This window comes from Conger conger, chromosome 14 (assembly GCF_963514075.1).
Source record: "Conger conger chromosome 14, fConCon1.1, whole genome shotgun sequence".
Lineage (NCBI taxonomy): Eukaryota > Metazoa > Chordata > Actinopteri > Anguilliformes > Congridae > Conger > Conger conger.
The window spans coordinates 29,395,664-29,417,598 of NC_083773.1; the positions used below are offsets into that span (position 1 = coordinate 29,395,664).

Genomic DNA, 21,935 nt, shown 5'->3' on the forward strand with positions numbered 1-21,935 from the left:
AGTCTTTAAACATGGGCTATGTCATAGTCAAAACATGCCAGGATGTGTTGTGCATGCAAAACGATAAATTCAAGCAGTGGTTTTTATCAATATTGTATTTGCAACTTGATTTGTCGATTAAATATATCCAAGATTAGGAAATATTTCTAGGAAATGTATCCACACCTTTTCCCATACATTTCACATGAATGTGTCATTGCAAAGGAATTTGCATCATAGGATTATAGGAAGAATTTTATTCTGTTTCATCTTTTACAATGCTTTTGTTTCATGGACTGGTGTGATGGCTCACCATCTTTAGTAAACAAACAGACAATGGATTAATTGTGTTGAAAGGCCTCAGAAAGAGCCTAGCAATCAAATATGATGCAATTTTATTCAATAAAAATGCTCCTTTCATCATAACTGGATTTGTCAATGTACTGATATTGATAGCCTTGTAATTAACCCAAACTCACATTCCATCAAATTAATTTTGGTGGTTGGGGACTTTTTCTTGCTTTAGTGCAAAACCAAAAGGATTAACTGAAAGCTAATAAGATGTAAAGCAAAAGCAAAAGCAAAGCTTCACAAGTGCAAAACATAAAGATTTCCACTGGTTACCACTGCTTTCATTCACACTGCAGTCTACACAATCATTAAAATAGTGTACTGTAACCCTGCCTATACCACGGGTTTTACTGCTCCTGTGGGATAGGTTCCTGAGTCTGGCAATCCATTCTCCCCTTTATTGTTCCTCAAATCTTAGAGCACTTCCAGACTTCAGGGTGTTTCCTTGAAATGTGGGGAATATGATTTACATTGCGTTATAATTTTTAAGACAAATAATTCAGCCTAGTAGAAGCGTGTATCAGTATGTTATTATAAATATTAAGCAGGCCTATCGTTTTGTTTCTGGAGCTGATTTGAACATCGTTTCACTTCCAAAACATTGGCTGGAATCAAAGCATTTTTTATCATTTGTTGATGTGCTGTACATGCCCTTATATCTTTGTGACTGATTACGTTTTGACGTTTAGCAGGCTCTCTTATTCAGCGTAGCTGACACAGATCACATTTTTTAATTTATACAGTGTCCTGGCAGGGAATCAAACCCACAACCTTACAAGCACAGTTCTCTAATGATTATATTATATTATAATATATTTAATTATATATATATATATATATATATATATATATATATATATATATATATATATATATATATACTCAGAGAGCACTTTAATAGGTATTTATTAGACTTATATTTTTGACTTTAGTCATCTGCTGCTGTAGTCTATCCACTTAAGAACTTGACACGGTGTGTGTTCAGAGATGCCCTACTGCATAGCACTGTGGTAATGTGTGGTTATTTGCAGTACTGTCACCTTCCTGTCAGCTTTGACCAGTCTGGCCCTTCTCCTCTGACCTCTCTCATTAACAACACGTTTCTGACTACAGAACTGGTGCTCACTGGATGTTTTTTTGTTTGTTTTTTTGCACCATTATCTGCAAATCCTAGAGACCTCAGGATCCCAGGAGATCTCACATTTCTTTCCCATTCTGACACTCGGTCTGAAAAACAGCCAAACTGCTTGACCACGTCTGTATGCTTTTATGCATTTAGTTGCTGCCACATAATTGGCTGATTAAATATTGCATTAACAAGCTGGTGTCCAGGTCTATATAAATGGCTAACTGAGTGTATATTATATTATTAAACTACCTAGACTACTGCAGTGCCTTCCTACATTGTCTGCACATGCAACCCATTCCCTGACTCTTCATAGCATCCATATCAATCAATTCCATAACCCCATCCTTCACCTCCTGCATTGTTTCCCTTTAAAATGTACAGGGGACTTCACACTTCCCTACAGTGCCTCAAAATGGCCTCCAGCTTTTACCTCAACAGGCATCTTCTCCTTCCACAGGATCAAACTCCTATTCCCCCACAATCAAAATACTTACCTTGAAATGCTGCATATGTTCATTTACTTTATTTTGTGATGTCTAAAACACTGTTGAAGCTTTGACACAATATATTAGCAAAATCCCTTTTGCAATACTGAATTGCAATATAGAAAGGTGGTTCAACGGAGCAATATATGAGCACATAAATTTTGGTTAAATGACTGACAGTCAGCAATTGAGAATGGAAGGCGGAAAGAACATTTTAAAAACTGGCACTGTCACAGCTGAAAAGCGACAAATTGGCAAGTCGGGGTTTTGTTTACAAGAAAAAGTACATTTTATCTACCCACTCCAGGGATTGAATGATATAGAACAAGAGGGCCAGGCCAAAATAATAAAATAGACTCTGTCCGTGAGGCATCTGTAGAAATAAAACTTGGGGTCAAATCAGGTCGACTGCACAACTTCACCAAGGCACCACATTTATTTCTAATCGCTAAAGCGATCATATCTGCCACTGGGATGGTTCTACTTCTCCCATGAATAAATATAAACAGGAAGTGACTGTTTAAAGCCTTCAAAAACAAGCTGCATCACATCCAACCCTGCCATATCTCCCCAAACCCCTATCCACAATTCAGCATAAGGCAGCATGTCTGAATGCTTCAACAAGAACATTCTTGCATCTGATTGAGCGGACTACCAAGCCAGAGACATCCCACAATGGTCGGAGTTGCATGAGTATCACATCATGAGAGACGAATGCTGTTGTCATGGCAGTGGAAGATTGTGGGTGTGTGTGGGCACATCAAGCAGCAGATGTTCTGGATGAACGTTCATTTATCTCACCCTCCTCCGCTGTTGTCCAGTTCACAGAACAGCATTAAAGATGTTACTACGGAACACCGATCAATCAAAATGTATTAATATACTCTACATTAGACGTTACCTTTTGCCAACAGCGGTTCTTTGCCAACAGCTGTTAAATCTTAGTTGCATTAACAGCAACACTTGAGCAAACATATACCACTTGTCAAGACCAAACCAAACATAAAGTGTACAGTAAGAGGTTTGGGATGTGGCATAGAAAAGCACTCCGTATTTCAATATCATCCTATGTTCTTTTTTACAGGATTCCCTCAGGGAATTTACCTGCCCTGAGCCATATATCATTCTGCTTCCACAAAATAAACACACTGAACTCAAATCTGTGAAAGAGAGAAACAGAAAACTTTGGGGTGTTACTGTTGTGCTGGGCAGCAGTGAGGTTAGAGGAATTGTAGTTTTATGACAGAACATTTGCAGATGGCTTTGTATAAAATAAGAAAGAATCGCTTCCCTGATTAATGATTGATCAAAAAAGTGCCTCTTCAAACTCTGAAACCTGATTTGGCTAGTTGAATGTTATGAACAGAATGGCATTGTGCTAACCAAAACAATCACCACTGGATACTTTGCAAATACAAATGTAAACGTGTGTTGTTTCTGTTGTAAACAGATTAGACTGTAGGCTCATTTTAATTCACTGACTGAGATAGCATTTATGGATGCAACCTTGGATTATAAGAAGCATTTTCCCAGCCTTGCTTTGCTGTTTGTTTTTCTACAACTTTCTCCCATTTCTTACAGTGTGTGGCAGTACATCAAAACTGCTATGACATAGTGTCATACAGTGATCAGGGCCGGGTTCCCCGATAACGGTATCTCTTAGCGTCTTACGAAGACTTGAAAGGTATACCTTAGTAAAGTTGTTTCCTTTTCTAGGCGTGTTCCCCGAACTATCACTTAGGCGGTTGCTTAAGGATAGCTTTTACGTGCGACGTTACTAGACCCATCGACAACTGTAAGATTGATTATTCACTCTATGCACTGGTTGTGACTGCGTTATGAGAGAAAGTAGTGTTCTTTATGAATAAAACACTGCAGAAATACTTTCAAATATTGCATTCATCACGACTGGTGGGAACTTATTAATAGAATTAAAAACTTACAAACGAAATTATGCAATCGTATATATGATTTTCTCCAAGTTATATGTACGATTTTGGGTTATCAGCAGATTGTGGTATCATCTCGCTACGCAACTTAGCAGTACGCCTTCATTGGCGTTTCATTTACATTATTTTAATATTTTTGTCATGGTGCCTTAAATGACTTTGCAATCAGGGTTGATCCGCCAGAAGCACCTCACCTTACTGGTGTAATTCACTATTTTCTCTGATTAGCTGACGTTTACAATAAAAGCGCACCAACAAGCAAAACGCACCAACACGAAAACAACATAAGCTATGGCGGAAAAAGAAGAAAAAAGAAAGACAGAGTAGAATTATTAGTGTACATATTGCTTAACAGAGTGAGATGTAACTAAGAGCAACAGCTAATTTCTGAGGCTTGCGGTCGTAACAGTGGTGGCCACTAGCAGAGTGAGCTGACACCACCGCTAAGGTATAGCTAAGAGTGGTCCAGACCAACCTTACGAAAGTACGACGTACAGAAAGTATACTTAGCCAAGAACGTTTCGGGAAACAGGCTGAAACGTTAAGGTAGAGCTTAAGGTATAACTTACGAACGACGTAGCGTTAAGAAGGCTTTGGGAAACGCAGCCCAGAACTTGGATGAGTTTTATGGCCAGGCATATGTGTGGTGGCTTTGACAGAAGGACATACTTGTGGCGAAATATGGTGGAGGACATTTCATGAGATGGGGTTGCTTTGCATCAACCAGGTTTTGTGGCTCCTGCTAAGGTCAATAGAATCATGAACTCCGAAAGGCCCCCCAAAAAATTGTCCACACCCCAGCAAGGCAGTGAGGTAAGACTGAGGTAATATTTTGTGGACAACCATTAGCCACAAGATGAGGTAAACTCAGAAAAGGGGAAGATGTGGGTGTAAAGTATTTAAACACATGACTGAACAGATTCTGCTTTAATCAGCAAAGGTCCAATACCAATGTGCTTATTATCCCAGTAGCTTACATTTTCCTGGTATGAACGACGCCTTTGCACGATAAATTTATCTTTATCTAAATCTATTATCTAAGCCTAGCCTCATTTTCAACAAATATTGAAAATGACTAATAATTTTGATGATCTATGTTGGCCCTTGACAATTCTTTCAGCAGAAAAAAATATTGGAAATAAATGAGGTGGAGTGGAATTCTGAGCTTATCGCAGGATTCAAGCCTCTAACCTTCAGGAATTAATTTAGCAAAAGATTAGTTGTCTTTTAACCTACAAAGCCCAACAAGCATTGTAAAAATACCCACAGTATGCTCCTAGAGAACAGTGCCAATCTTATACCAGACTCTACTCTCCATTTAAGGAGGGCTGTGAATGATCAGAAGCATGGTGACATTTTTAGCAGTGTTTGCTTTATAGATAAATAATGTTCCTGACTTCACTGCTTATTTAAACAGAGGGGTGTAATAAATGTAAATGTCTAATTAAACTAAAACACAGACAAGGTTTTCAAGGTTACAGTCAAATATCATGTTCCTAATAAGTCCAAAATAAATCTAATAAATCATATATATTGTACTCAATGGTTGACTAAAATCAGTGAATATGAACAATATAGTCTCTAGACTACACCTGTACTATTTAAAACATTAAATGCACTGATGTATCTCGAGGCACTAATCACCTCCAAGACCATTTGCCCTTTTTTAGGATTTGACCAGGTCACTGGTCAGGGTTTAGACAGGCTGTATTGAGCAATATAACATAAGTCATTATTACAATGATTACAATAATATAACGTGTAAATATGTAACTTGTAAATTGTAACAATTGTTATAATGTAAATGATAACATTCAGAAACATATAAACAAAATGGAAAATATATTTACATACCATATTTACACACTTACTGAAAAAAAGTAAAACAATAAAGACCATTACTTCAAACTGAAGTTAGCTTGTGTCATACAAATTTCAATCTGTTTGCTCGGTTCTGAAACACTCTGAATCCAATTTCCCCATAAAGGAAATCCCTAGTTTTCACATGGAAAACCCTGCCATTCAAATGCTAGTTGTCAAAGGTTAAAAGAATTCACAACCAAGAACATTTATTGCACAAATAAGAATGAACTGTACTGTGAAAAGAAATCTGAGCTAGCATACAAAAGCAATATTGCTTCTCGGAACTGCCAATAATACTGCAAGTACAGCTGTAAATTATGTTTAACAACAGAATTGAATTCTCACCAATGTATGGTAGCAACTATATACCCGCTAAGGGAACAAATTGGAAAGGCTAATTGGAGCAGTGGTTTTTTGTATTTTGAGTAAGGAATTGTTCCAGACCGTTGGATATACCTGTCAAAATGATCTTGCCCTTCACTGTATTGACTGCTGAAGAGCAATTTCTGATAGTGTTGTCATTTTCTTTTTCAAAGAATATTTGAACTACATATGAGCCCCTAGTGAGTAGTTTAACTGATGAGGCTGGGTTCAATAAGACAGGAAGAATCATTAGGCACCATGCCATTGCAGAAATCCCTGGCCAGCATGAGAGAAATATCACAGCTAACAACAAGCACAAGCAAGTGTGCTGTGGTTTCACAGTTTAGGCGAATTTCTAATTAATTACATTTCAACATAACAAGGAGAATATCCCAACTGCAAAATGCTTTACCTATGCTGTGTGCAAAATGTGATGCAAATGCATGGGTGTTCATTGAAAATTGTCCCCCAAATTATCCAATTAACTCTAAAATGTTTCCAAAGGCATACAGCACAATATGAAGGATTTGTAAACAGAGCCTGTTTTAAGTTACACGAGTTCGGAACAGGTGGGCCTGTTCACGGCAACAAACGTTGCCAAAAGAACACCAGCAAAGGCAGTACGGCAAGGGGGAAGCAACTTCAGCAACAACTTTTGTGAAAAACCTCAATGGCAGCAAGACATTACAATAAAGCTCAAATCTATCTTTAAATATGTCTTTATTCAAATCGCAAAAGCATAGGAAATAGGGGAGAAGCTTTTCCATACACCACATTCCCGATGCTCCCAAGACAGAAAACTGGCTGTATTGTGTTTTCTTCGCATTTTCCCAAACCAGCAGACATTCCAAAGAATTAACTCAGTTTATTCTCAAGAAAAGGGTCCATTTCGGCACATTGTCAAACGTCTGCTATTTCACTAAATGTCTGCCCAACTGTGGCCAAATTCCAAGGTGGGAACAATGCAAAAACACATTTCCTTCCGCAAATGGGACACCTTGTCTAGTCAATACATGTGCTTGGCTTCTCTTCTTGTCTTTATCTTTAAAGCCCAGCTGATGTTTTTGGTATGTAATTTCAAAAATAGTATGGCTGTACTGCTGTGGAATTTCGGAAGAAGCGTTTTCATGAGAAAAAGTACTCAAGAAAAGAAATGACTCACACAGACCTATTCGCCTTTGAGGTTTTAATCTGGCATGTGGCCTATCGTTTGTATCCCCCACCGTTTCTCCCATGGACATGTCTCACCAGCTGGTTCTTTCTCGTGAAGGATTATTCAAAGGCTGCGGCAACTCCTCATCCAGTGCTACTTTCATGTTGTGTTTTTCAAATCAGGGAGGCCAAAAGGTCACTGCTTATGAGCCAACTGTACAGTGGGCCAATACTGTAGCATAGGAACATGGTAACATTGAAACAACTATAAAAGCTGGCACAATAAATGACATCTGACGCAGAATACATTTTTATTCCTAGTAACAGGTCCAAAAGATGTTGGGTGAAATGTCCACAATTAGACACAGATATAGCATACGATTGATTCAATTAAATATGCTAATGGAGAATTTGAAGTTCTTCAGATGCCTTAGGAAGTAAATCAAAAGAACACTTCCGTGTTTATGTGTATATGAAAAAATGAACCTCATGATTTTATTTCCGAAAATGTAAACTTGGGATGCAAAATCCTCAGATTAGCACTTTATTTACTACCGATATTGAAAAGAAGCATTAAAATTGAGTGGAGAAACAGAGTATGCCACTTCCAGTGTGATTCCAGCCCACCTTCACATTACGCCTTAAATCCACCAGGAGGTCAATAATGATGGACGAAGTGAGGAGTTACATGAGCAAAATAACAAAGGCTCTGAGCGAGAGAAACGCCTTGAATGTAGTAAGTATTACTGATACTTACGCAAAACATTTAGTATGTTCACAGGGGTCTGGACTAAAGTGTGCCATTGTGGTATTTTCTTGTCATTCAGGCCGGTCAATAGCGAGAAATCGACCAACCAAATCCATTCTGTGATGGAAAAATGGCCGTGTGCTGATGGCGAATCTAAAATCCTGGCTTTGAGAACTGGGTCTGTCAGGTCCGGCTATTCAATCTAACCCACAGCAAAAAAAAATAAAAAATAATTACGAGAAAACTGTACTACAAACGTTTTGTAACCTGAAGTCTACTTAACACACTGCTTCCCTTTTAACCTGCCGAGGGGGCAGAAGTGTGCGTGAGTGCACGCGTGAGTTTAAGAAAAAAGGTTTCTCTAATAAAGCTCGTTTCCCAGCTGCGGAAGGTAGAGGAGCTATCGGGCGGCTCGGGGCCCCGGGTTTGCCTCAGTAGTCTAACGGAAAGCCGAAGCGGAGGGCAAGGGAGCGGTTCAGTCCGTGGAGAACAGGTCTCCGGCAGAGGGCAGCGGGGCCAGGCCCCCGGTGACGTTGGGCAGGAGCGACAGGTCCGGCAGGCTCTGGATGTGGGACTTCAGTTCCTTGCGCACCTGTGTCACCCTGGCCAGCTTCTGCCTGTACTCCTGCAACAGAACCGCCCCACGCAGATTGGCTGACAGCTTGGCTATAAAGAGAACGGTTTCTATCCAAGAGGCCGAAGCCTTTCCATAGCATCAGCCAGCGGTTCTCAAACTCGGTCTTGGAGAGCCCGGTGCAAGTATGTCTTCATTCCAACTGCTATCAAAACAGTCTGGCAGCAGTCTGACAGTGGAGCTGCGCTTTCAACAGTGCAGCTGATCACACTTCAGCCCAGGCAATAATGCACCAATGTTGTTGATATTTTTTTTGTATTTAATATCTGTTAGCCATACCTTTTGATCAAACTTATACATTGCCAACATGGGAAGGGTGAGCCTTTCTACTGCTTTGAAATAATATATTTGTCAAAATGTTCTAATATATTATTACAGGCCTCAGACAAGATATTGGCAAGGTATCGCAGGCTTTCTGTTGTAAAAAGTGTTAGAATTAAGTATTTTCCCAAAACTTCTGGACTAAAACAATCTTTGTTTCCTACTAAATATCATGAAATTTATCACTAAAAAATAATGATCGATTAGCCAAGATTAGTAAAGTCAATGGGCCCTTCTGAGCTCAGCACACATTTTCACATACTTCACTGCCTGGACCCTCCTACCCTCTCTAGTTTCTATGTATGCTAGATGCTGTCAGGCTGCAGCTCTTCTTCAGTGCCATTTATTGGAGGTATGAAAAACCAACGTTGATGCATTATTCGCCACCTACTGGACTGGAGTGTGATCAGCAGCACTGCCAGCCCGGCTGCAGCCAGACCCTTCTCACCACAATTACAATCCCAGAATTTTAACTAGCCGTTTTTCTTTTTGTTGTTGTTGTTGTTAAATCAGAACATGATCATGACTTGAGGAATTACTTGCCAATTCAGTGGACAGAATAAGTGTAGACACATGGCCATTAAAACTATCCATCCGGTAGATAATGAAGAATTCAAAGACAGAGCAAATAAAGAGCCAAACATGTACAGTGTTAATAGGTTTAAGAAAGAACTTACACATGAGTGTTCAACAACCTAAAATTGAGCAAGAGATGTAACAAAAACCAGAACTGAGTCTGAGAACCACTGACTTAAAAAAAAAAAAAAAGATATTCCAGTAGGTACCGCTACCATAGAAAATAAATGTTAAAAACGAAGGCTTGCCTCCAGTTTCTTCTCCCTCTGGGACAGCGCTTCCTTCTGGCTGTGGATGTACTCGGTCAGCATGCGGGCCAGCTGTCTGCGGTCCTCCAGCTCGGCGGCCAGGCGGCCGTTATACTCGGCCAGCAGGAGGCAGGCTTCGTCCACCGTCCTGGACAGCTTGTCCGCGGCGTCCTTATCTGGGTGCAGACACACAGTTCAGGCGTAAAGGGCAGGCATCGCGCAGACGGACACGCTCGGAGCCGATGCCGGGAAGCGCCGCGCTGGCGCAGATAAGCGCAGCATAAAGCGGTGGCGTGCGCCATCGCTCTCCCTCCCCTCTCAGTGCAGTACCTCAGCTACGTTACAATCTGCTCAGCGTTCACCGTGGGCTCAAACAATGAATTCATGACCCGGGAATTCCCCAGAATTCGGCTGCTAAAGTGGGTCAAACCAGCGTTGCGGAATACAAAATATACACAATGTCATTTTTCAGCGCACAACAGCGGTCGGTCTCCCGACTTAAAAACGACAAACAAGCGAGGGAAAGTGAAAACCCCGGTGAGGGAGTACATGAGCTCGGGGCTAGGCCTCTCACCGGTGATCTTCTCCAGCAGGGACACGTCCTGCACCTCCTGCGGCAGGGAGGCGATCTTCTGTCGCACGGAGGCGTCCCCGGAGGCTGCGCTCTCCAGGTCCTGCAGGGCCTTCACCAGCTCCTCTGTCTGGAGAGGACACGGGACAGGGGCTCTTATGTGCAGCCAGGAGTCTGGGGTGCCAACCCAATTACGGTGCCGGGGCCCAATTTGGCAGGAACGATTTGTTGACTCGCCGGGGCTGAAACCCAGCTGGGCCACTTTCAGAGGAGTCTATCCACATTAAGGTGAGCCTACAATCCTCCACCAAAAATCAGCAAGGCGCAACTTTCTCTGACAACGAGTCAGAATCAAGCCTGTATAGATGCAATTAGGCGGTGCAGTAAAAAATAATTTCCCTCAACAGGCCTAATGTCACATTTCAGAGCAATATCTCATTGTTTTATTTTGCAGGCAAGAGAAAAAGAACTTTATGGATCACATGGTTTGCATTTTATGCCTGGCTATAAAAAGAAACATAAAGAGTCACTGCTTGGGGTCTTTAGAAGTAATAGGATGCCATTTTTTCTAGATATATTGGTCCTGGCAACACGTTTAACGGCTAGCTTCAAGGTCCGATATCTATGAAAGGTCTGGTGCGCCATGCAAAAAAGTAAATATGGCCCCAAATGGACCGTGCACGTGCGATGGTTTTACATGATTACCGTTCAGGAATAGAAGGTGAAAATAAGGCCGCTCTGACATCTGCTGGTGAGTGAGTGAAAGTGCAGGCTGATTGCAGCAGCCTGAGGGCACGAGGGGGGTCGTATAAAAGCTCACCAGGTGTGGGACGGTCATGTCAGTGTCTCTTGGAGAGTAGTGCCCCCTGTAGTCGTTGTCCTCATCCTCCTCCTCTTGCTCCGGCACCTTCGGGTGGGGGCGTTTCTTGGCTTTCTTCTCTTCTGCAAGTCATACAGAATCTGTCAATTTAATCATTTCCTTTCCAATAGAGGTATGCAGTAGCAACGTAAACAAAACCATCTGCGTTCCAAGGGGCGAATCGGTGAGCGGAAGACGGAAAGCAGTATCTGCCAAACTAGAACAACTGGCATCCATCGCTAAAAACTCCACTCCTCTTGTTGAGTTGAGGAAAGAGCAGACGAACGCCCGCTGTCCTCAGAGGAGTGTGTAAAAGATGGGAGTCTGAGACGGCTTCATGTGCAGCTTTGGCAGGCAGACCGCGGGAGCTCCGCTGACCAGAGGGGGCGCGGCGGGGGACCCACTGGCCCTGCTGAATGAAATCCCAGCATGCTCAGCCAAGCGCACGCCGTCCCTCGGGCTGTTACCCATGGCCAGCAGTGACACAGCCTGGACTCCGTACCAGGCCTCCTGCCGTGCATCAAGCCGACTAAACCAATTAAAGACTCCGAGGCAGGGCTGTCTCTACAGTGCTTCCATTTTAGGAGCGTTTGCTCCGGGAAATTCATGCGAGCTAACTGAAAAATTAATTTAGGAGCACATGAGCTAACGGATATGCAGAAGTCTGCTCCTAAATCTTACAGGCATGTGTTCTTCCTGGAAATGTTGGCATAGAGCCCTGTGAAGATGTGTTTATACAAAACATTCAACAGGTTCATCACACGGCACCTGCTAAATGTTCCACATACAAAAAAAAAAAAAAAATCCTCCGATTTCAGGGGGTAAATGTCACAGGCCAAGAAAACCAATTGTACTGTAGTAGTTATACAGACAGCAGGACTGTGTGTTACACGTGTACAGCCTGGCGCTCAGATGACTGGCCAGGGCTGCCAGCGTATGAAAACCTCCGCTCTGTGCTGAGGCCGGACCACTCGTCCATTCGCTACAGGATGTGGATTAGAAAGCGAATTCCACGGGTAATCCTCCTGGAGGCAGAGGGCGTTGAGATCACCGTGTGGCGTAACCTGGCGTGAAATAGCGAGGCTGGCCGTTTTATGATGCACTGCACACCCCAGAACGGGCTGGTGTTAACATACATCCTCGCCGGTTAGCTTTACTTCAAACACTCTCGCTCTCTCGCTCGACCACCGCCGATGCGAGGTGTTCACGGTCAGACGTTTTTGTTGACCCTGCAAGCTGTACGATGACTTTAGTTCTTGTGATGTGCCTCAGATAATACGTAGATATGAAATAAATTCAAATATCTTACACCTCATCCAAATCCACAAATGAGCGGAGTAACAAAACCACATTACACGAGACTCGTCTCGATTTACTGCAACTTATCAAGTTTTACAGACAAGTGTCCACCACCAGAAATAAATACAAAATAATTTTAAAACATCCTTTAACAATAGGTCAGCAGCTGTATTTTTCTTTCACATTTTGTGGCTTTTTCCTGCAGTATTCCCATGGTGCACTGGGCTGAGGCTTTTTCCAGGGAGGGCTGAACAACCCCTCGCCGCCAGGGGAACGGTCAACTGCCTCGGTTGCCAAGACGACAAAGGGCCAACTGCTGATAAAAACACTCCTTCACATTACCCATACGGCTACGGGGCAGCTGTGACTGGAATAATAAGAGCAAGGCAACTGTGCAGAAAATACCAAAACAGGGCCAAACATATAGTAGGCCGTACCCTTAAACAGAAGGTCCTGTCATGAGTGCTGTCACTCCAGCACTAACACTAATGTGCTGAACTCTGCATCAGCAGGGTGGCGTGGTCTTCCCACTAAAATGACAGTGTGTGCCCGTAAAACATACAAATAAAACTTCTTGATGGTTTAGGAGAATCTGCTCAACCCAAAACAGATTATTACAGTAACTCACACCGTGGTACAGAAAGTAAAGCCTAGCAAGCACTCACAAGGAGAGCTTATAAGCATTGGCAAGTAAACACTAAAAAGTACTACGGTTGTGCTGAGAGGTCCAAAGCATTGTGCACATGGTTCAAGACTAACTTTTTGAACTGGTGCTGCTGGTGCCACTAACTGGCGGTGCAATCGCAAAATTGAGGAGCCCAACATTTTGACGTGGCATCGCACATTTAAGTTTTACACACACACAGTTGTGAAATGGCATAAGCCATTGAAAATGACACAGTTACAGCGGCTCTACTGACCTGCAGGCTTGGGCTTGGGGCTGTTTGAGTCCTGGATGGCCAGCTTTAGCTGCTGGATGAAGTCAGGCCGGTATACTCCACGCTCCTTCCAGATGTGCAGCAGCCTCTCGATGGGCTTGGTGCTGCCCTCATCCCCTTCTCTGGGGGGCGGAACAAATCGGTCTGGTGTGAACTGGGGTTGTGCAGTCAGAATCCAGAGCCCTGCCCTTTCTACAGTTATCCTTCAAAGAGCAACACATTTTGCACGTGGAACACCAGGCTGGCGAGTTCCAGTCCACAATTAAATTATTCAAGGAAAAGTTCACCTCTCAATCTATGTCTCTGTTGTTGCGTGTTGTTAATTGCAGGAGTATGGTCAAACTAATTTTCTAATTTTAATTATAGGCTATATTTAAACTTTTTGCATCTTTTTTTAAATAGCTGCTTGAGTAGAAGGTCCTCCAGTTTTGCATTGTGACAATTCCCATCCTACATTTAACAAACATCTCAAGAATATCTTTAATGGTTACTAGAGGTATTGCAGTTTAGTCAGCCTCTGGTGCCAAAAAGCTAATTTTCTATGAATTTACCCTGGCCAAATTATACCATTTTCGGCAGTACTTTTAAATTCTGAAATGTCTTCATAAAGAAGTAATTATTCTCCACCACAACGCATACCCACCTTGCGACATGAGAACATGCATCAACGAGGACAGACTCAAAATCCCGGGTGAACTCTGGCCCTTTCCTCTTGCTGTTCTGGATCACGTCATTGGCAAGGTGCAGGAAAGTCAGCTTTCTGCTAGTTTTGGCTGAAATAATGAATGCACCAACATACGATACAAAATAATTAGAAAGGGAAAACGGTTATAGGTCCATAATGACTAAAACGAACTAAACTAACCAAAATGCTGCTAAAAAATGTCCTAACCGTGGTGGACAAAAGTTGTGTATAACTGCAACCAGGGACTTCGCATACAAGTTAAACTTAAGTAGATGTTTGCAGGCTACATCGTTACCAGATATAAAGTTAACAAAACCTGTTTTATCGAGTAAGTTATGCACAGGGGAACCAACAATTCGACATTCCACAACCAACTTAAGTTCACTTTAAATAGCAGCCAGAGTGTATACAACCCGTGTATACAAACAATTAGCTAGCTAACTAGCTCCCAGAAACCAGAAAATGGGCTACATTGCTTTCTTGGTTAATTTCAATTAAGTTACCTTTTCTCAGTTCTCGATGCCAAACATGCACAATGGGCGAAGAATGTTTTCGGTGATGAATAATCCACAGCGAAAGTGTCTGGACGCTTTGTTGAGAGTTGCTAAGTTCCAACAACTTCTTCTCCAGAGCAGATTCCGAAAAAGACGACATTCTGTCTGCTAGATTAGCCTATTTACCCTTCTCACCAGTATAACAATTCAACACGTTAGCTCTCTAACTAACTCTGAATAAATGAATAAACAGGTCTCCGGAGAAAGACGACGTTCCTGTTTAGATAACAAGCTGACCACGTTACATGCTTTAATGACAAACTGATTGCAATCTCTTACTTTCTCGTTGCTAATTTAGATAGCTAGCCAGAGCAAGTGTTGCCATGAGATTGGCACTTTCTACACAGCTAATGTTATATTCCTGTTCTCGTTAACCAACTTAGCCTGGTAACATTAACGTTAGCTAGTTAGCCCGCTACAGACAAGCTTAATTTAGCTAGCTAGCTTTGAACTTGCAGATTTAAAAGAAAGTAATATCCAAGTTGGCTACCTAACCTAGCTAACAAACACACTCACGGATCAACCCCTCACTCGCCAGTTCCAACGACCAATCCACCAATTCGCGTTGCTAATGCTACCTCACTTTGGTTAGCCAAGTTAGCTCGCTAAGTTAACTAGTGAACAGCTGATTGTGAAAGAAAGCCGTATGAAAGTTGTCTTGCTATGGCTACCAAGGGTAACACAGCAAAACATAGCTAGCAAGCGAACTTGTTAAAATAAACCAAAACGTGTAGTGCCGACAGACGGGAGACAAATAACGCTAGTTAGCTAGTTACTAGATAACTGTTAGCAATAACAAACAACCCACTTAGCTATCACAACAGAGCAACGGTGTAATAACCCCCAACTACCAAGCAAAATCACGAACTAGCTAACGTTAGCTAGTTACCCAAACTTCTTGATTATGTAATGGAGGTAACGTTAACTTGGCCAGCTAACGTGGCCCAACTAATGCAAGCTAGCCAATTAATTAGTCGCCATATTCAAAAGTAATGAAATTCCTCCCAATCGCCAAAAGGTTGTTGATGTCTAAAACTTAAATGAAAGCTGTCTGCAACTTCATGAGACTTTCATGTTGCAGTTAGCAGCGTATGCTATATGGCTAGCACCACCTGAACAACGTCACGATGTGGTCGTGTGACCTTTCACCCGGAGTTCTACACGAATCAGATTAGAGGACGTTGTGTATGCCCAGAGAGGACCCAGCAACCGTCTTTATGATTTGCTCCCCATTTGGATCAATTTATTTAAAAATAAATAAATACAAATAAATATATTTCTGGTCACATCTTAGGCTTCGCGTTGCAATAAAACATTCTAAGTTTAAGCAGCACAGGCGTTTGTAAATGTATTAAACATTTTATTTTATGGATTCATAAAAAGCATTGATTGCATTTATTGATAATTGATCATTCCCTTCACTAATTTGTTTCAAAATTCTGACTTTGGAGAAGGCACTGACCACATCAAGGCTGGTGTCATGCAAACTATACATATGGGACAACCCTGAACCCTCGCTCACTCAAGCGTTTATGCATATTTTGTATGAAGGCTCAAAGGTAGACTGTTGGGGACAAGGCGGCTCTTCGACGCTGTGGTATGATGGGAGAGGAGAGGCTATGACTTCATTACCCAGGTTTCTAGTTCAACATGCTGTTTAAAAATGTGGTGTGTCCCAATAGTCTGAATAATGTATCCTCCTTTTCTTCACTCGTCTCCAATTCAGAAGTATGGGCTGTTCAAAACTATGGGGGTAGGAGACGAATGGAGGAAAGGGTGATGCATTTTTTAAGTATTGGGAAGCCATGGTCTTGGCGGGGAAATCAGGAAGGGGTCAAATGCTTTTTCAGGGCACGGTAAATACCTCATATGAAATGTCTTCCTCCAACTCTGTGTCAGATTAGCTTTGTTTCACCTGTTTCCGGGTAGAACCATAGTGTCTACACTCTCCCAAACCTGTTGTTGCAAACAATTAGCATTTCAAACTGGGGTGGGAATTGGACATGTTCAGCCCCTCATTGAGCACATTGAGTTTATATGGGCAAGTAAAATGACCTGATAGCTAGCCTGTCTAATCAACCCTCAGCTAAAATTTTATTTTCCTTCACCATGGTGATCTCCGATCTTCTGTAGATTACTTAAAAGCCAAGATAAATCAAAAGGATACTAAATTTCACGAGGATTCAAATATTTCCAGGTTTTTGACTTCTAACTGCTTAAATGGTACCTCAATGGGAGAACACTGCAAAAATTGTCCTCTCTTCAGTGCTCTGTGTCCCTAAGACCCCTGGTTACTGGCTGGCTGAATGGGAGAATGGAGAACAAGTGACTCTGTTTAGGCTGTAACATAAAAATAAATCCTTCATACTTCCAGATATTTTTCCCCATGGGATTAAATGAATATATAGCAGCAGCTAAAATGTCTAGAGCAGGGTAAATATTGATTGAGAAACCCATCCTTGTCGCTCCTGAGGGCAGTGGCTGTGTAGCTCTATCGATTGATGTTTGTGTCAACAAGAAGCCATGAGCAATCACCCGCCGATTAGAAACCTGTAGTATTCAAGGTTTTTATTCTTACAGCCAGCCATGTTCTTTGTCAGACCCCAGAGGGTGCTCACTGTTTGGGGGTGGTGTGCTGGAGTGACCTTTACTTAACCAGGAGCATCAACCAATTGGCAATGACTATCCAGGAAAGTTAATCAGTCAGATGTAGGGGGATTTTACATTACGTTATTGGCATTTGGCAGACGCTCTTATCCAGAGCAACGTACAGCTGATTAGACTAAGCAGGAGACAATCCTCCCCTGGAGCAATGCAGGGTTAAGGGCCCAATGGCTGTGCGATTTAAAACCACCGACCTTCTGTGTCCCAGTCATTTACCTTAAGTACTACGCTACGGGCTGCCGGGATGGTTAGATATAGACAATAGTGTCAAATTCCTATGAAGCTATCTGAAAAGTTTACGGGGAACCTTAACCACACTGAGCCTGGACCTCAGCTTATTATCTAACCTGAACAATGGTGGCTTCTACCCTAAAGTGCTCCATCACTGGACTGGTGCAGTGAAGTTTTTAATTTGTCCCAGGGGGAGGAGTTTTCCCAGGAAGTCTCCTATCGAAATACTAACAAACCCGGCCTTGCTTAGTTTCAGCAGTTTTATATAAGATGGGTACAAGGTTGTTTGGCCCTTGGCAACAAAAAAACTGAAGTATTAAGAGGAACAGTATTCAAAGGGGCCAAGAGGGATTTGGGGGAACAGACATTCTGCCCAAGTGAATGCAGCTCTGCATGTTGGAGGGTGCACGCTGGCTGTTTTTAAGCGTTTTCTGAGTGAGGTTAGTTGCAGGTGCAAAGTAATTATAGAGCCTCCTGGGCATTTTTCTTTTCTATCTTTTCTTTCCCCTTTTCACACTATGAGATGGAATTCAGCAAAGATAAAAGACCAGCAATAACAATCAGTTTACATGCAAATGAGCCTTTCACTTCATCATACTAGCGCTGTTTTCAAATTGTCAGTTTGAGATGGTCAGCATGGGTGATTTTACAACCAAGAATCACCATCAAAATACTGTAGCTGTTAGGGCCATACTTCCTCAAAATCAAATTAAATTGCCATTTTGAGAATAAATACGTCATTCAGTCAAATACTGCTTTTGGGTAGTGCAACATAAATCAATTACATGAACATATTGGTCCAAGCGATGGTTCTGTCCCGCCTGGACTACTGCAATTCCCTCTTGGCTGGCCTCCCAGCGTCCGCCATCAGACCCCTCCAACTCATCCAGAATGCAGCAGCTCGTCTGGTCTTCAACCTTCCCAAATACTCACACGTCACCCCCCTGCTTACTTCCCTCCACTGGCTGCCTGTCATGGCTCGCATCAAATTCAAAACATTGGTGCTAGCCTTCCAAGCAGTTAAAGGGTCTTCCCCAGCTTATCTGCAAAAAATCATCAGACCCTACACCCCTGCCAGACCTCTTCGTTCAGCCTCCACAGGCCGCTTGGCACCTCCCCCTCTCAGAACCTCCACCTCACGCTCACGACTACTGTCTGTTCTGGCTCCACGGTGGTGGAACGAACTCCCCGTTGAGGTCAGAACTATAGAATCTCTCCCCACCTTCAAGCGCAAGCTGAAGACGCACCTCTTCAAGCAGCACCTCTCCCCATCCCTCCCTACCTCCCTGTGAACCTTAATTGTTGTCTCTGTGACTTGCTTTGTGTATCGGTATTTTTAGTTGGCTAGGTAAGCAGTGTTTGGATAGTTAACTTTGGTGACTTTTGCTCTGTTTGTTTGTTTGTTCAAAAAAAAAAAAAAAAAAAAAAAAGCTCCTTGTCCTTATCTGTGTTGTACAGGAGCAGTTGAAATTGTACTTACCTCTAGGGTCTTTCAGCGAACTTATCCCTGGTTATGGGTATGCACTTTGTTGTACGTCGCTCTGGATAAGAGTGTCTGCCAAATGCCAATAATGTAATGTAATGTAATGTAATGTAATGTAATGTAATATTGACCTGATTTTCCCCAAAATAAACACCGATATGTTAATAGTTTACTCACTAATCCACAATTAGTTTTGGAACATTCAATAAGAAGCAATGCTCCTCGGAATATGTTTAAGCAAATATTGTCACGGCATTAATTTGCTACTATAATTTCTTGCTATACTAAGAATAGCCACTAGGTGGTAACCATGAGGCACGTAGTAAATCCTTCGAAAAAAATTATCTGTCTGCATTGAGTTGTGTTTGTGCATTTAAATCTTCTCGCCTTCCCCCGAATAGACACTTCGCTGCTGTGTTTGTCAGGGGTGATCAAGTTGCCAGGCTGAAGCTATTATTAAACTCATTTTTCACATGCAGTCTGGGACCTCCAGTGTATTTGGCTCTTTTTAGCACCAGACAGTGAAATGAGCAGCTACTGCAGTGGAAGATACACCAATATATTGTAATTGAATTGGCTGATATTATACAAAAAAATGCACCTTGCAATGCAATGGCTGATAACTGCTGGAAACATCACCGGAATGCAATTACCATCAACACCTCAAACCACAGAATGCAATAAGTGTTTGATAGTCTTTAGTCACAGAGCTACAGAGAATTTCTCCCTTGATGTTTTCCTGGGCTCAATTTAAGAAGCAGTCTCAGGACATTTCTTTGCTGTTATTGTTTATTATCATTATTTTTCAACCACCCACAAAAGTCTCCCAAAGGACTTTGCTGCAAAAACGTGTGCAGTGGCTAGATTATGCGTTTTGAAAAAAATGCAAGAGGGAAATGCACATGGTCATTTTGCCACAAGCTATTTTTAAATTGAATTTAGTAGCGTTATTGTGTACAGCGTTAGCCTGGTGCTTGCTTAGTCAGTATCAAAGAATCATTCAGAATCTGTTTCCTAGGTATTACATTACATCACATTCATTTCGCAGATGTTCCTATCCAGAGCAACTTACAATTCAGGAGAAGAAGTGCATTTACATGAGCAATAGTGCCGGACCTGGACAAGATACAGTGTAGTATATAGTAATACAGAATAAAGAATATAGTGAGTACAGATACAACATCACTACAGCCTTTATGAGAGTTAACTATGCTTAGCAATGTCTCATTCTGAATATGCCAAATTATTTTAGATTTATAGCAAGCCCTGAGAAGAAAATCATAATACCAAAACCATAACTTGCAACAATAAAGAATATCAATACTTGAGTTGGCACACAAGGTGGGAGTCCTTGAGTTTGTGCCTGTTCCATTCACAGCCCTGGAGGCTAGCGCAAATGTTTTAAACTCTAGGTGTACCAAGTAGGGAGGGAGGGAGATGAAGAAGGCTTCGACAAGAGCACGCTTGAGAAGGCCATATGGCTGTGTTCTGTACTAGCTGTAGAGGTGTAGGGGGGTCGCCGATAAGGGAATAGAAACAGTGCAGGTGTGAGAATACCAGGGCTGGACAGGGAGCTGTGTAGAGAAGGTTGTAAGGAATTGTGTATGATTTACACAGTATGTTCCTTGGTTTTTACCATTATGCATTACCCTTCAAAAATTCTCCATTCTCATTCTGTGCTTGGAAAGCACCCTGCTGTGTTCTTGTGAAGGATAAAGTAAACCAATCTGAAGGATGCATTTTCATCCTTTAGTTATTTTTTGGAGCCATGTCAAATGGGAATGAAATATCCTTTAGAGTGTATATTTCAATTCAGCTCTCTTGGGATGAGCTAGTCAGTTATATTGATTGCTAGTTAAAAACCCAATATATTTGTCTTCAGAAGAGAAAAACACCCCATTAGGTAGGTAGAAAGCTTAATTTATTTTGGAGTTGATATTCAGTCCACGGAACAGTATTACTTAAGCAGTACCCCCTGAAAGTGTCCCTTTGATATAAGAAATGCTTTAAAGGTTTTACAACTTCAAGTTGCACAGTAACAAGTATAAATGTAAATATGGTCAGAAAAAACAAATGAAGCCATTGGATGATAAACTAATGCCACTGAAAATATCCTAGCCTAAGGCTAGGATAAGGAAATGCAGAATGCATGCAATTTCTGTGTGACTAGAGCTGTTTCTCCTCATGAATTAATGAATTCATCTATTGTATTCAAAGACTCCATGATACGGCCACACAATGACCCAGTTACCTCGCCCGGAAAAGGGAAACCGGGGCCCCCTGCTGGAGCCAGACCCAGGAGGGGAGCTCGTCGGCGAGCGTCTGGTGGCCGGGCCTTATCCCATGGGGCCTGGCCGGGCACAGCCCGAACTGGTCACGTGGGGTCGCCGCCCTGTGGGCTCACCACCTGCAGGGTCGGCATCGGAGTCGGGTGCTTTGCCCCATGGGCAGTAGGCAAAGGCGGGGATCCGGGCGTGCTGATCCTCAGCATCGCAGACTGGTTCTGGGGACGTGGAACATCACCTCTCTGGTGGGGAAGGAACCGGAGCTAGTGCGGGAGGCAGAGGGGTACCAACTAGATATAGTTGGGCTCACCTCCACGCACAGTACTGGTTCCGGAACCAAACTCCTGAAGAGGGGCTGGACTCTGTTCTTTTCTGGAGTTGCTCAAGGTGAGAGGCGCCGGGCGGGTGTGGGGATACTCACGAGCCACCGGCTGAGCGTCACTGTGTTGGAGTTCCACCCGGGGAACGAGAGGGTCGCCTCTCTGCGACTACGTGTCACTGGGGGGAAAGCTCTGACTGTCATTTGTGCTTATGTACCAAACGGCAGTTCAGAGTATCCGGCCTTCTT

At 42.4% G+C, this 21,935-nt stretch overlaps 1 protein-coding gene across 1 annotated transcript; it reads right to left on the reverse strand.

The window, feature by feature from the left end:
- Positions 1-6,822: 6,822 nt before the first annotated feature.
- LOC133110629 (regulation of nuclear pre-mRNA domain-containing protein 1B-like) lies at positions 6,823-15,841 on the reverse strand. Its single transcript, XM_061220864.1, has 7 exons — positions 14,654-15,841; positions 14,109-14,238; positions 13,448-13,587; positions 11,190-11,311; positions 10,373-10,499; positions 9,799-9,974; positions 6,823-8,644 (listed from the first exon to the last, which is right to left on the reverse strand). The coding sequence occupies exons 1-7, from the start codon at positions 14,802-14,804 to the stop codon at positions 8,495-8,497; spliced, it is 996 nt and encodes a 331-aa protein (XP_061076848.1). The 5' UTR covers positions 14,805-15,841; the 3' UTR covers positions 6,823-8,494.
- Positions 15,842-21,935: the final 6,094 nt, after the last annotated feature.